Genomic DNA, 17,094 nt, shown 5'->3' on the forward strand with positions numbered 1-17,094 from the left:
ACTTGTTCTGGATGTCACGGAGCTTGCTGCATGCAAGATGAAAGGCTATTTTTCTTACATGACAAGATGGCTGAGCAAGGTGTGCTTGGTGAGCACACCTCTTCCTCAACAATTCCTGGATCTCTTGATTGTTTTCATCAAACCAGTCCTTGTTCTTCTTGAAGGAGAACCCTAAGGATTCTTCAGAGGACTGCGGGATGCTATTTTTAAAATGTTGTCAAAGTGTTTCAGGAGAGGGATCTATGAAATGATCTTCGAGTCTAGTTTGAAGATTAGCCTGGAATATGTCTCTGACTGTAGCTGTTTGAAGATTGTTAACTTAGAGTCTCCTCTTTGAAATACCATCCCTTTTAGGTTTGAACTCGAGGTTGAAGTTAAGTTTACAACACACAAGTAGATGGTCTGTTTGACATCATGGAATACTCCATCTTTAAACTACTTGGTCAACCATGAAAAGGCTTTAATGATGATACCACACCAAGGAAAATAAAACTTCATTAAGAAGATCAAGTTTATTAATAAGCTTCATTTGCACACCATGAAAATACATCTGATTCTAAACCAAGAATAAATGCCTGAAAAGTAAACTGCTCTCCTGAAATGCTCCTTTAGAACAGAGGGATTACCATGCACCAAAAGCTAGAGAAAAGAGTGGTGACTGTTAAAGTCACATTTTGCTCATTCTATACTATTTTTCTGTGCTTTGCATAAATATATCATGTTTAAAAGATTTTGGATGGTTACAGCTTGCCAGGAAGATCCAGTTTTCAAAGGAATTGGAGGAGAGAAGTCTTTTTCCTAATTGTTTAAGGACGCATGTAAAAAGAGTTTTACTTCTCTCAAAAGCCTGAAAGGTCCTGCAGAAAGAGGAGTCTTTTGATATAGTGAATCTAGAAGGTATGTTATTGGTATTAATAATAAACAGTTAATAGTTTTTTGATGAGTCATTTGAAAATATTCTGTCTCTGATTAAAAAACCCTCAAGTATATTTGCTTTGAAGAGTCTTGGAATATTTAGCAAGTGTTTTCATTGCCTCCATCCGCTTGGTAAGCTCTGCTTCATTTCCTGTGGCTCTGCTGAAATAAATATCTGATGCAAATGAACCAGGGAAATATTTTGAACCCAGCTCAGAACATGAATAGAAGGAGAGGTGCAGATCAAGAACAAAATCTGTGTTTCATTGCTGTTTCACTGCAAAAGTAACAAGGGAGATTGTCTCATAGAAGAATCTTTATAATTTCGTCTGGAATACTTAGTGTATTATTCTGAAAGAAAGTGATTCTTTGCAACATCTTGTAATGCAAAATCACATGCTCCTCTTTCATGCTTTGGAGTCAGTTCCTAATATTATTCTCACTCTGCTAGAAATGTAGCCCTGAGAATAATGGTGATCTCTGCTGCATAGGAAAAATGTTAAACTCAGCCACAGAATAAAAGGAATTCTAAGACAGAGAGAAATCCTTCCCTTTGCTTTCTTCTTAGTATCCCCAAGTGAATTAATGAACATATTGAGCCTACTAAGTTATACCTTCCCCCTGAAGTGCTCAGAAGAGAGGCTACAAACACTTTAGACCATTTTTCTGATAAGACAAGCATGAGAAAGATTCTGAACTGCAATGGAATGAAATCATTAAGAAGTAATTCCCCTCAGACTATCAGAAAGCAGATAAAAAATCTCCTGAATATGAATACTAATTTTCCAATATGGCTAGGCTTATAGACCTACAGATCTAAACGGGTTATGGTTATCTTAGAAGTAATCTTGCCATTTTCTGAGAGCGTTTATTGCTCAGCATGATGTGCCATTAATGCAAAAACATACCCTTTACTGTTAAGTGTTCCTCAATGATGGATCCTCACCTCAGCCTGACCTTTGGCTATGTTTAACCCATAGAGGGCAGTGACATGCAATTAATAATAACTTTGCAGAGCCTTAAATGAAAACACCTTTTGGTTTTGGTGGTCTTGGTCTGTATTTTTTGGAGGAATTGAAAATTATTTTAAGTGCTCTGTCATTAACATTGGACTTTCAGAATTTCTCAGGTTGAGTTTAGGGAATTATAAGGTACAGACTTTCAAAATAGGTTGTAAAAATTATGTTCTGAGGAACTTTCCAAAGTTTTTTTCCAGAGGTATTGCTTGGTAGTAGACTGCACTAATAAACAGTGGACCACATGCTGGGAATAAATAAGTCCAAACTAGAAATACAAATAAGTCCATACTAGAAATACACTAGGAGGTGTTCTTCTCTTGTATCCTGTTTTATAGACCATTCTTTATAGAATGGTCTGCTCATTCTATAAAGCTTATAGGTATGACCCGCAAACAATCCTCTTTAACTCTTTCTGTCTGCATCATGCCTACATGCAATGAGACTCTTGTAAGTTAACTGGAAAATGAGATTTCCAGCCTGATCACCATTATTCTCAGGGCTACATTTCTAGCAGAGTGAGAATAATATTAGGAACTGACTCCAAAGCATGAAAGAGGAGCATGTGATTTTGCATTACAAGATGTTGCAAAGAATCACTTTCTTTCAGAATAATACACTAAGTATTCCAGACGAAATTATAAAGATTCTTCTATGAGCCTATACAATCAGCCCCCACACACACAGACAGCACTGATAGTATCCACCAAACCCACAGATCTTGGCAATCTTTTGTCAGCCTGTTGGAACATAAGAGTTTGACTGTTCCTTTTGCCTCCAATCAGCTCAGGTTGAAGAGCAAACTAGACAGTCAGTATGAGCAGGAGTCAGTAGCAGAATAGCCTCTTAGGAAGAAAGGCAATACTGTGGCCTCCAGCCTCCTCTACGCTGAGACTCAATTCTGCTTGTTATTTTACTTGTGTCTCCTTTACATTAATATATGTATATGACAGTGAAAAAGATTGAAGGTTTTCTGAAAGCAATAGGCAGGTCAAAGCACAGACTAATTTTTCTGCTGCCTCAGGACATATTTGTGTTTGTTTTTGAAGCAAACAGATTCCAAAGATATGAAAGAAATGCCAAAGCACAACACAGATTAAATGGCTGAAAAATGCAGAAAACAAAACAATAATTCATGAAATGGAATCCGCAGAGCTTACAAGCAATGATCCTCTCATGATAAGGATGTATCATGAAGAGAGGTATAGCTTACACCCCTGAGCCAAGCCAGCTTCACTGTCTGGGCCTGGAGAGAGGAGGAGAGCCAAGCTTCCTGCTTGTTCTCCCTTTCCCACATCTCCTTGGACGTTTCACACAGTGTGTAGGGCTTATGTCTTTGAAGGGGCTTTGCACTCTGGATTGGAACAGCCTTCATGCAGTTATGCAGCAGATGAGGATGCTTTTCATTTTGGTACGTAGAGCTGTAGCTGAGCAAGTGAAAAATCAGCTTTTCATGCTTTATGAAGTGCTGCTGTTGTATAGGAACTCCTACTGTGGAACCCAGACAGGAAGAGAAATGTCTCTTTTGTGTTTTATTTGTGTACTCATATTCAAGAATTTGTGAAGTGCATGGGGACTGCCATAAATTTTCTATCTGGAAAAAATTCTTCCTAACAAAAAGTATTTCAGTGTCTCACTGTATAAAACAAATGCCCCAGAGCCTGTAATTGCATAAAGATTTGATATTTTATGGCTATGATACCATATACAAATTGACTGCTACAACATTTTTATGTGGTTATTTCTAAAGAAATATGTGATCAGTATTCCTTGTTACTTGCAGCATCCTTCCCCCAGAAACTGATGCGATAAACATAACACAAGTCTGAACAGAATGTTATGTAATAAAATATAATGTGAAATCAATCAAAATTCGGCTAACAGCACACATGAGGCCCATACTTTGGTTAACTGTGCAACACTTAACATTTCCAGATTTTACATAAATATTTATATCTCTGTATTTTAAAAAGCTCCACTAACTTCCATACATCCAAACTTAAATACAGGTAATTTTTTTATAGATTTGGAGCTTAATGCTTGCAAAGATACAAGTTTTGAATTTTTCTATCTTACTTAAGTGTATGAAAGTAAAGAAAGCCCCTTATCATTTAGTATTATTATTATACATTTCATTTTAAGTTTCCTAAATTCGCCACTAATACACAGCACTGTAAAATTGATCAGTAATTTATATTCCAAAAAATTGTCAAGTGCAGACAGAAGAGGCTCTACATACAACAAATGGATTAAACATTTAAAAGTGCTTCTTTACTAAGTTTCGTTTTTGTATTCTGTGTTGGAGATCTTAAGACCAAAAGTAACTCGTCATAACCACCCATTTTATTCATGTCATGAACAAGTGGAAGATTTTTGCAGACTAAACAAATTACCTCAATAATAAGTAATACTCTTTTGGAGGTTATTAAAAATATCAGAAGCAATGGTATATATATATTGCTGAGTTATTGGAATAATTAAGTTAAATTGTTGAATACATATTTGATGGACAGGAATAATAAGAGTAACATTAAAATGGATTTGCCACATTGGTTTACCACCGTTAAAATCAGCTTCAATTACTGTATCTACTCCTTTTGAGTACAGTGTTAATATAGAGTCTTCTAAGCTGTGCTTCTATGTTGAAATGTTCGTGGAAGTTTTAGAAGAGGTCTTATGCTCATTCTGATTCCACTCCCCCTAATTGCATTGATTATAGGCTCGAAAGGGGCTTCTTCAATGGAACAGGCTCCTTGGGGAAGTGGTCAAAGCAGAAAGCCTGTCTGCGTTCAAGGAGTATCTGGATGATTCTCTTAGTCGTGGTGTAGTTTTAGGTAGTTCTGCAAGAAGCAAGGATTTGGATTTGATGATTGCCATGGGTCCCTTTCAACTTGACATAATCTATGATACTATGATTCTATTAAAAGAATGGACCTCTGATGTTATGGCACACAGAATCAGGAGTCTCACTGGGAGAAATACACTGAGAAAATGAGAAAATAAAGCAGTTGTCATCAACTCTGGAATTAGTGGTGCAAAGCACCGGTGAGATCCTGTTATATTATTTTCACTTTAATGGACTGTGTCATTGGCCTTAAACCATGGAGACATAACTGAAGAAGCAATGCCCTTAGTACTTGTAGTGCTCAGACATCATGACTTATTAAAGGGGTGCTATTATCACTGGTCCAACATCATTAGTTATGTGCAGAAATAGTTATTCAGCTTGATATCTATGACTTTACATAGTTAAGTACGCGTTCCATACACAGTTATAGAAACTCTTCTATGCATTTTTTTTCTACTTAGCATTTTAAAGTTGCCATTGTTTTCAAAAATTGTTTTATAGTTAATTATGATATTCCAGAACACCCTTGCCAAGCCACACTTCAAGTATGTCTATGCTTTGGTAGGTCTGAGAACCTCCTTCTAAAAGATGCCAACAATTCCATGAGTTCCATGATTCAGAAACAACTAATGTAATATTTTTATGCATGCTTGTCTGAACTTTCTTATTCAGAATACAATATCTAAACGACCAAGATTCATTTTCTCATCATAAATATGCATAAGACAATCTTATTAACATAAATCTGATCTAACAGGTTCACCATGGATAAAGAAAGGTAATTAATTTTCCTCTTTGCTTATTTTACTGCTGTCTCTTTTTTCCCTAGATTTTGCTTGTTCGTGTACTACTGTTTTAGAACCTTTGCTATGCATTGTATTTAGCTGTTTGATACATCACACAGTGCTTTCTCAGCCCTAGCTGGAGTGCTACTGGGTTTTGATAAGAAAAGAGTAGAAAAAAATTTTCTTATTTACAGTTTGGATGATTATTCACACAGTCATAAAGAAAAACGAATTTAGACACATACAGAACTTTTCCAAATATTTACTTTTGATGTTGTCATATATACGTGTAATCCCTTCACAGCAAGTGTAATTCGTTCATCTGCATTCTAATATTACTATTAAAAAATGAAGCATGTTGTTTGCTGACTTGCCATTTACGTAATGTGATAGGACATTTCAAGAAAAGCTTTAAAATATATTAGCATACTTGAAAGGCAGAATGCTCTTATTTACTTTCAAATAAACTATACTAAATTTATCATTATCATATATTTGTTTTTCCTCCCTTATATCACCATTGTCACAACTTTTTAAAGATTCTACCTTAGATACCCTATTTTTAAAATGGTAGAGTAGCCTTGCATACAGTAATATATTCTAAAAACAAAGAACAGTATTATATAAAGTTAAGTACAACTCCACCAAAATGAATTGTTTTGCAGTTCAATCATACAAATAGTAATTTCTCTACCAAGACTCTGTCTGCTATTGATGGTTATGTTATTTGTTCAGTAATCATCTAATTTCACTACATTTCCTATTCTTAGCAAAGTATTTGTTTACCAATTGTTGACAAAACTGAATGGATGTCTTCCAGTCTTCTCTCTGGTTTTGTTTGTTTGTTTTCCAAAAAAATTGTATTTGATAGTCCATACTTACATGTATCTTACTATATATAATTTATTCAAATTTCAGACTGATGATGGGATTGTGAAAATATGGAGTGAATCAGGAAATCATGGTTATGAGTGGAACAAAGCTGAGTTACACTTGGGGAAGCTGAGGAATTTTGAAGTTATCTTTGAAGGCATTCGTACCAGAGACTTAGGAGGAGGAGCAGCAATTGATGACATAGAGTTCAACAATTGCACCACAGGTAAGTTCAAGAGGGAAGTTTCTAGAAGGATGTTACACGAGATGTAGGAAGTTCTTGTTTGTTTTTAAATTAATTTGTTTTCATTTATAATTTAAATACCTTCTTCTGCTCATACAGAAAATCTTGTATTAATACAGTGTTCACTAAATTATGGTAGATAAATCCAAGAAATTATTAAGTTTTTGTTTCCTTGATTTATTTGGTTTTGAGTAAGAAGTTTCCTTCTTTAATTCATTGGTAAATTATTGAGTCTCTGATGTTGTATACAAACATTTAATATAAATTATGTTAGCTTATATCATGTGTAACCTGTGGTCTTTATGTTTTATCATAAAGACTCTTGCCATAAAAATGAGTGGAGACTACAAATAAACCACTGTCAATAGTCTTTTTCCCAGTTCAGTTGAAGTGTTAAAGGCCAACAAAATAAAGAAAACCTTTGACTCACTCACAGAATACTCACTCTATTTAATTCATGTTTTTGTGGACATAGACTAAAATAAGAACAGTGTTGACCTTTATTAAAACAAATAAAAAAAAATAAAAAAACCAAACTCCCTCCCAAAACAAAAACCAAAACAAACAAAACCCCCACAAACAACAACAACAACAACAACAAAACAAACAAACAAACAAACAAAAAAAGAAGATAAATACTGAGTGGATCATGGCCTCTGTCAAGAAAGAAAGTGGTCTTTCTGTCTGGTAGGAAACTGACACAAAATAAGCGGATTTTTTGAGTGAGGTGATCATTACTGATGCCACATATCAACACTGTATGAGTTTTGGGTAAGTTGTTTGGGCAAGCTTTAATCTCCTTCCATAGACTGGATGCCCATTATCAACTGAGTATGAAAAGTGAACTTCTGGAGAGCATCTTTCAACCTAGATTCATCTGAAAAAATGAAGATTTTGCATTCAGAAATAGTTCTATTGTATAAATCAAAGAATGGAAACTGGATACAACTTGAGACTTTCTTCAGAACTGAACTTTGATAAAACTGTAAGGCAGATGTACTCTTAAAAGCTCTTCCAAGCACATGAGCATTAGCCATCCTCTTGTGCTTTTTATAACATCACATGCTGTGTGTGTGATTGTTCTCTGAAGGACAAGGGTAGAGAAGTAAGGATGCCCTGGTAGGAGATGGTAGGTCAATATCCATCTATCATCTGGAATAACAAAGTGGATGCTGATCTCTCTTGCAATTTGTTGCCAGCTGTGTTCACATGTATTAATTCATACCAGTGGGGTCTATTTAAACTACATTTCTGGGATTCTATCCCATTTTGGGGCTACAACAATTTAGACACTTCATTTCACAGTCAAATTCATAAGACATTCAGCAAATAAAAAAACCCTAGGATTTCTTTTTTTAAGGAAGAAGTAATAGCTCTGTTAAGTTCATAAAGATACTGTCAACATATCTTCATGTAATGTAAAAATATTTCTTCTTACTCTTAATTCCATACATTATATAATAACCTGAAAAAAGACCTTATATAAACACGACTGGAAATATTCCACAGAGTTGTCATTTCAAGAAAGGAAATTGTTTCAACAGGGTTTTGGAAAGTTGTCATATGAGGGATCTTAAATCTCTTAAAATGCTAAGATTGCTGAAATTTACATTGCTTTTAGTCTATGGCCCTACAAATCTGAATGTTAACAGTGTTTTATAACCAGAGTTGCATTAAAATACCTTTGCAGTGAAACAGTTCAGAAAGTAACCTGGTTTATCACTTTACAGCAACTATTTGTTTTACAGCACTGCTTCAATAAGAAGCTCTTTTGGGAAAGCAGTTGCACCATATGCTCCCACTACTTTCACTTACTTACAGCTTCAGCATAGTAATATTCCCTTGTATAGGAAAATTATTGTTTATGAAGATGTATGGTTCAGAGGAGGCTTTTTTCATAAAAGTTTGAAATGTGCAGTTGAAGCTCAATATGAAAGACAAATTTTTTCGAGATTGATTTGAGAAAGTTGGAGACCCAAGATGCTAATCCTTTACAGAGCTGTCACTTGCATGATCATTGTTTTTGCACTCTAATAAGGCACAGTCTTTATACAATCAGGAATCGTTCACTTATAGCATCTCTGGTACTGTATGCTAGGTACAGCAGGGTTATTAGTAAAGTTTAGGTGTATGTATCCTGTGGGAATGTGTTTATGCTTATGCCTTTGCTTATCAGCAGGATCAGAGGCCTGTCATGCGTTTGCTTTTTATCTGTATCTATGTGCATCCGTGCAAATGCATGTCTGTCAAAAAACAAAACAAATGAACAAAACCTGAAAAACCAACCCACACCCCACCACAATTTCATTGCCTTTAGTGCCTTTCGCATCGACTCTGTATATGATTTTTTGCCTTCTACTCCACAAGTTGAGACCTGCTTACTGAATTTTCTTGAGACTTTTGGTGTGCTGACCTTCCTGTTGGTATGATGACATGAAGAAGCCTGGTCTGACCTTTCTCATTCTTGTTGTTATTGATTGTTTACCTTTGTAGAACAAACAAGCAAAATACATTTTGCCACTTTCTCAAAAATAACATTTCCCATCCGAGCCAAGCCTGGGGCATTCAGGATGGAAAAAGCTTGTCATGTACAGATTGAATTTTTTTTACGGCACAGGATGAACAGTTTTATTGTGTCTATTATAAAAAAGCTAAAAGACAGCAAACACAGTCTTACTGTTGCAAACTCAAGAAGAAGAGTAGCATACAAACCAGAAGGGGCTTCTTATCAACAAAATGACTTGATTTACAGCAGTTACCCATAAACTGTGTTTTTAGGTGTAGAATTGCTGAGCTAGACACATGGCCAGAGTCCTCTAGGGTAACCGAGTCCACGTTTGTATTTTCCACTGGAACTTATAATGCTAAAGTAAAATCTTATACAATATTAGGGGTATTCTGGACATGTTAATTACATAAACAGTGGAAGACACTATGAAATAAAAAACCTAGAAGATAACTGAAAATAATTAAAACTCTAATGACAGATTTTAAATAAACAGAATGGAATTGAAATGAGAAAGCCTTATATTGCATGGGAAAAAAAATGAATACTTAAATGCTTCCCAGCAGATAGATTATAGTGTTGGAAATGAATGTTAGAGCAATTATAGAGCTTTCAAATATTTTGTGATAGCCTCCTCCTTACAGACTGCCCTTTTGGAAGCCGTTGAATTCCTGGAACACGGTTTACAGTCAAAACAATAAAATAATTGCCTCTTTGCAAAAAGTATGTACTCAAGACAGTAAAAAGGGAAGAGAAAGGTAACTTGAGTGATATTCTTAACTTGGGAATATCACATCTATTTTCTGAGATATGGTAATATTCAGTGGTTATAGCAGCATTTAATAAATCTAAATACTTATTTTATTGTACATGTACTTTCCTTCAGCTTGCTTTCATACAGTGTGTTACAGAAATAAGCTCTATACAACATAAAAGTATCTGCATGGAGGTGGATTAATTCTGCAGAATTCTCTGCTCTTCACTTACATAGCTATGATTTACATAGCTTATGTGATGTGAGGATTGTCAACCGAACACAAAAAATATTTTAACTATTTGCTTTTAAACATTAATTAATCAACAGGTCCTATGTCAGTAGAATTCTACATATAACTTTATTTATTATGATCTGAGCTTCTGGGGTCCTGTACTTCAAGGCTCATTTCCCTCAGGTCTCGCTACTTTCTATGGAAGCAAAGGACAAGAAAAAAACGTGAGTTTATTGGAAATATGACCTCTTGGAAATATTGTCAGCGATAGAAAAAACAAAGATATAAAGGGGTCTTGTGAATTGGTTGTGAGAGAGTAAGCTATGTACTGATAATAAAAATAAATTAAATTCCAAATCTGATACAATTTATTTTACAGTTTCAATAAAAAAATCTGAAAAATACTGGAGTCACATCACACCCAGAGAAAATTTATTCTTAATATTAAATTAATTGAGGTATTGATATTTTTTCACCTTCTTGTACAATTATTTTTTACACATCTTTAGTGACAGACTGTGTGGCTCAAATGGAGTTTAATATGGTCATTTCTTATGCTTTTTAATAATTGATTTTGGTCATGCATAAGGTTATTTGCAGGCTAGAAAAAAATGCCTGCACTTTTGCCTTAATGAAAAGGTAAAATACCTATGAATGTCATACCAAATAATGTCTAATGATAAATTTATTTTTAAGACTTATGACACTTTGTGATAACATCTTCTAAAAAATCTGTCAGAAATAAACTGTGGTCTGGTATCCTTAAGGAGCACTTCAAGCATTATTGATTTGCTTTTCCAGCTGATGGCCCACTGTCATATAATAGCGAATCAAAAGCACAACTTGTTAGACATGCTGTTGCCAGTAGTCTGAATTTCCTACATTTGTAATTTTGAAGTAAAGGAATCTTATATTTCAGATACACAACAGTGAGTATAAACATGGACATATACATTACTCAGCCATATCACACGCACTGATTTTGGCATCCCAGGGCACCACCTGGAAAACTAACAGTGAAAGATAAACAAAAATAAGAGAATCATAACTCTAAATTAAAATTCAACTGAAATTTCTAGAACTTTTGGTTATTTAGTTAATTGATATAACTTTTTCATAGTCTGGGAACTTGGTCCCATACAAGTCCAGGAATAAGAAAAAGTGATCTTTGTGGTTGACTGTGGGTTGACAGACTCTACAAGCTTTTCTTCTAAGGTTTAAGGTAAATAAGATAGTGTCATTACAATTATATCTAGTTTTTAAAAGAAAGGAAAGTAAAAATGCCATGATCTATTAATAGGAATTTGATTTACCAAATTGAGTTGAACAGAAATTTTTTTTAAAATATAGAAAAGCTTTCTTTGCTTGGCAGTAAACTTTTCCTGTCCATTTCTCCTCATATATTTGTATTCCTTCTCACCTACTGTTTATGGCAAAGACCATAGGTGAAGGTTCTGAAATCCTTTGAACGACTTTACTTCCATGTCCTCATAAACAAGAAACTTTGAAAGTCTCAGCAGAGAAATCCTTTCTCATTAGAATTCCATCCTAGCTTTGCAGATCAGAGATACAATAACTAAAATATCCTACTGTTTGTGTGTGTAGGTCAACTTTTTTATTCTTAAAGCAAGCCAGTGTTTTCTTTGAATCCTCAGCTATGTATCATGCAAAGCTTTACATTTAGTGGAGAGTTTAGTTCCTTCTCCTCAGACACTTGAGAAAAGTTCAAACTCTTATAACAGAAATATTCAGTACAAACCTAGACCTGAAGTGAGAGGAAAGGGAATTCAGACAGAGAAACATATAGATTTGTGTTCAGACAGAATGTACATCCAGTTACTTGGGTTTTTTGATATTTTCTTTTTTTTTATCCCTTCAAAATATTTAAATGATTCATGATGTCTTCCACTAGTTTTTGTCAGTGTCAGGGTATTTTGACACGGGGCACTGGAATCACATCACTTGGTTAAACTTCTCAGTAAATGTGCTGAAATCAATGCTAAAATCCTTAATTGTTAGTCTAATATTTGGATTTTGCCTTTAGAAGGAAATTATTCTTCAATTTCATTGTGAGCTGTCAGTTTAGAAATTGCTGATACATGTTGAATCTCCATTACAGAGAAAGAAAGCTCATTTTAAGAAGTCTAGAACTTTTGGTAGCTTTAACTTAACTTTAGTGTAACATAGATCAACACGAATGTACTTTATCATTTGAGGGAAAATTTTACTGAACTCAGATCTCATTACACTTAACAGAGGACAAAGATATGCACAATTCGGTTCTAGACAAGAAATAATCTCCCTTTTGGCCATGTGAAAATCAGTCACAGCTGCCTTCCAGAGGACATCCGGAATGCCCTTGTATGAAGGACTCAGTGGGGAAGGCAGAGTTCTCAGGAGAGATTTGAAAGACATACAGGCTCCCTCAACTCAGCTTGCCAGGGCTGCCACAGTTACACTGGGGGAAGAAGACATGAACCCCTGCACAAGTCACGTTATGCACAAGTGCTTAAACAGCATTGAATATTAAGACTTTCAAAATATGCATGAAAAATATAAACTCATTTTTACTGAAGAGGACAATATTATATAGTCTGGATTCAGGGAATTAATTGCATTTGATAATCTCCTTTGAAAAGATTAAAAAAGGGAAAAAAAAGAGAAATATGGCAGCAGCTTGAAAATCACAGAATTCTCTAGTTTTTATGGCACTGTACAGAAGTCATTTACACACCTCTAACACTCTAGGGTTACTATTTCTGTTTGAGATTATGTAAAAATTGTATGAGCTTAATCAAAAGATTTCTTCACCACCATTTGCCACATATTTTGAATAAGAGAAAGAAACAAGTTATAACTTTTACCTCATTTTTCATGAAGAAACAGCAGTGGCTTTTTAAGCTTCTGTTTATCTCATGGAAACTTTTGAAGAAGAGTTAGTGACTCTGAAGATACTTTGTTTGCTAGCATGTGGTTGTAATTTCCAGTATAAAATTAAAGTCTCTTAATTTGGATATTTACTTCACATATTGCTTACTCTTCCTATCTGATGGTAGATTTCTTAACTTCACATATTTCAAATGGGCCACAATATTGTCTATATTGGCAATAGAGTTACAATTTATTTGTGGTATGCATGATGTGCATCTATATCTTGCTTGCTTTCTATGTACATACAAACACATAGAGGTGTTCTTACTAGGGGAGATCTTATCTTTGGTGGTATTCTGAGAATTACATTGTCAAGAACAAAATATGCAGAAAGGAAAGTGGGTGTATGTAAATGCAAGTTCTATGGCAACCATCATTAACATGCTTATTTTGTAGGGTTTAGTGATCCAGAAGCCAAGTCAGTCTTTTAAAAACTACTTAAAAGATTTTATGGCTCTTTGCTGCATCAATACAAAATTGTACTTAATTGAAAAGCGATATCCCGTGCACGCTTTTTCCTTTTCAAGTACTGCCATTTCATTTGGCATAGGAATTTGCAAAGCATCATGCAGTCATTAGTTACTACTTCATCTAAAATATGTCTTGTGGTAGTTTCCAGTGGTGTCCTGGCTTTTGGGAAATGTTGCAGTTCCAAAGGGAAACCAAAGAAATGAGTGCGATAACCCATTATCATTTTTCTATGCCATAATAATTGTTTTAATTTTTTTGAATTTATAATAATCTAATACCCAAGTATTCACTGTAGCAGAAAAAAGTTATTTACAAGGATATGTGCTGTGACCAGTTATCTAGGAGAAAATAAATGGTTTAATTGCTCCACTGATTCTTGTTTATCTACTTATTTCTATGTTGATCTAAATCTCAGTTATTATAAGGTATTAAATTCTTCCCTGTGTTTATGTTTTATATTCTGTATTTTATTTTGGTTTACAGTGAGTTTTTTTGTTGCCTATATTGTTTTTTTCTGGGAAAAGAACAAATTGAGGTCTTTTGACCTGCTGCATATCCACACTCCCTGTAATTCCTCTTATTTCTATTTTGTGACAAATCCATGTTTGTGCATATTTCACTGTTTCGTACATCTGATATTTTCATACATGGTGTCAGCTCATTCTTTTGCTTGCTGTAGCTCACTCGTCCATTGTAATGTTGTAGTTGCTCAAAGATAAGTGCGGAGTAACACAGCAAGAAAAGTACAACTGATAATTTTTTTTCCTCATTGTAATCTTTGTGTTAATTTGTTTAGAGTGTATTTAACAGTAGATAATTTTTTTCCTTATAGGATTCTTGAGCTGTTGCAAGAAGAGGCAAGAAAGAAAATTTGCCATATTTTCTCATGCCTTTTTTCTGCTTAGAACAGTTTTTCTGTATGTTTGGATTTCATGGAATGTTGTGATCGAGAGTATTGGGAAAAAAATGTAATATTATATGCTATATATAATCAGCCATCATCCAATGCATGCTATCTTGTTTTGATTTAGATTTTAGCTGGTGTAGAAGTTTTGGTCAGAATGAGCGTACTCTGAAAAGTTGATTTTTTATGCCAGAAATCTGAATAGAAGTTTAGAATATTTGTTTGGCTGTGCTATGTTAATGCCAATATGTTAATTTGAAGAGTGATTTTATTTCTCTCTGCCAAAGGCTGTGGCAGAAAGTCCATTATTGCCATAAGCATGACCTGATACCCTTAAAAATTACATATAAACAAGGTCTTACTCCAAAAGGATAAAATTCACAGATATGTGAATCTGTGTTTGGGCTTTATGGCATTCACACCTGTTGAGATAAATGTTTTCATTACGTCTGTGTATGGATCAAGTTTTATCTTAGGATAACCAAAGAGATGAAAATATTCATAAATGTTGGTACATGATATGTTTAAAGTACTATAAAGTAGCTTATTAAAAAAAACAAAACAACTGTAATTAAGCGCTAAATATAAATCATAGTGTAACGACGTAATGTTACTCTATCAAGGTAGAGGTGTGGAATATGATCAGTCACAAAACCATGGACTTTCAGGTGTTGTTCCTCTTTCATTTGCAGTGAAATAAGATTTGAAAATTATTGTATGCCAGTGGCTCTGCCATTACCTAGTTTCTGTCATTATTTAAGCCACTGAGTGACTTAAGGAAGTAATTTAATTTTCCAGCGCATCATTTCCAGTGCATAGGAAGGAAGGGAGATGAGGAAGTCAGACTCTTCTCACAAGTGTCTACTGACAGAAGGCAATGGGTGCAAATTAAAAAAAAAAAAGGGAAATTTCATGCGAACACAATAAACCACTTTTACTGTGAGGGTCACCCAAGAGAAGCACTGCTTGTTCAGAGAGGTTGTTGAGTGTCCATCTATTGGTATATCCAAAACCCAACTCAACATGGTCCTCTACAACCTGCTGTACTACAGGCTGCTAGAGCAGTGGGTTGGACTAGTGAGGTCTGGAGAGGTCTCTTCCAACCTCCATTATCATGTGGTTTTCTAGAATTTAGGATAATCCATATTAATGAATTTTTGGTGTTATCTTCAGTCAGGTTTTATCATATCATTTTGGAGATGTCTGAAAAACTGCCTTAACCATCACAAGTGCTTCACTCATTTTTTTCTCAAGAGTCTGCTTCTCTGCTAAGGGCTCACTGTCACATGAACTATGTGTAAAAAGCAGCCATAGCTTTCTTTGTATTTAAGGCACTCACAGCAATACTGTGGATTCCCTGACACCAGTCAGATCAAATTGAGAGTGTAAAAATAAAAAATAAAACAAGATGGATATCAATTTAGAAACAGATTTTATTTGTATCAATGCACAGAGATCTTTGCATTTTAAAGCAGAAAATTTTAATTTTAAGCTCCCGCAAGTAACCAACATTAGCACTGCTTCATTTGTTTGTTTGTTTGTTTGAAACTATTTTAAATATTTGGATTACATTTTCATATTGTATTACCACTCAATTTAATATTACCTTGTCTACATGTTGAAACTAACCCAAAAGTTTAGTCATCATTTTCTATTTTGCTTCAATGAAAATGCACTTCCTCAGTATGTAAAATTCAGTAAGTACCACTGTTTGAGATTAAAACCCTGAAACAATAACTTTTCCTGTGGAAATATGGGCCTGCACAAATGAAAATATCATGGTGTTCTGGTCAGGCTGTGTTTAAAAATGTTTTATATTTGAAGGAAAAAATGAAACACATTACAATGAATAGAGTAAAAATAAATGTCTTTTTGCACAACATGAAGTTCTAGACTGAAAAGCAATCTAAGGTTAACAGGAGTGCATTTGAAATGTTGTGTTTAGGATCATCAGAACTGTTTCAATTAGTGTTAGTTGAAATTATGCACACAGTGCAACTAAAAAATAACTTGAATAAGTTAAAAAAAGTTTAAAATCAGTTAAAAAATAAGTTAAAAATAAGTTAACAACATTGAACTAAAGAACAACTTATGTAAGTTTCTTTAGTCTGATAGTTTTGGGGTGGCTGAATCTCAGCATTCTTTGGATTTGACCCTAACATTTTATGTGCAAGTTGCTAAGTTAGTCTCATTTTATGAGATGATTTTCACTCACTTTAAGAGATGAACAAAAACTGTTGCAAAAAAGATCTGTATATTCAATACCATAAGAGGAATTTCACACTCAGAGCAGAAGTATCTCTAAACTCTTCCAAAAAAGTTGTGTCTTATAATGGCTTTAAAAGTTTATGCATTAAGCAAATGTGTATAACAGTGATTTTCTCAGTTTAAAATGTTCTTATTTTCCAAACAATGTACTATAATTATGAGCAGAATAAAGCCTTTAGCCTGTCTACTTTTCAACACCTCAAGGAACCCTTTTTTATGGAATGTCCACAATACACTAGGGATACAGTTATGTTGATGCCAAACTGAATTTTCATCAAGGCAAAACATTCTACCCTTGAAGCTTTGGGCAAGGCCAATACAGTAGTCTAGACATGTATAATGCA

The 17,094-nt window shown here is 34.4% G+C and overlaps 1 protein-coding gene across 1 annotated transcript in view; it reads left to right on the forward strand.

Moving 5' to 3' along the window:
- The window catches only part of MALRD1 (MAM and LDL receptor class A domain containing 1), a 241,736-nt gene that overhangs the window by 147,204 nt on the left and 77,438 nt on the right, over window positions 1-17,094 (forward strand). Inside the window, exon 29 of the mRNA XM_017817063.1 lies at window positions 6,483-6,663. Within this exon, the coding sequence (XP_017672552.1) occupies window positions 6,483-6,663 (181 nt within the window). The remainder of the gene's footprint in view (window positions 1-6,482; window positions 6,664-17,094) is intronic.

This window comes from Lepidothrix coronata, unplaced genomic scaffold (assembly GCF_001604755.1).
Source record: "Lepidothrix coronata isolate B3197 unplaced genomic scaffold, Lepidothrix_coronata-1.0 Scaffold59, whole genome shotgun sequence".
Classification (NCBI taxonomy): Eukaryota; Metazoa; Chordata; class Aves; order Passeriformes; family Pipridae; genus Lepidothrix; species Lepidothrix coronata.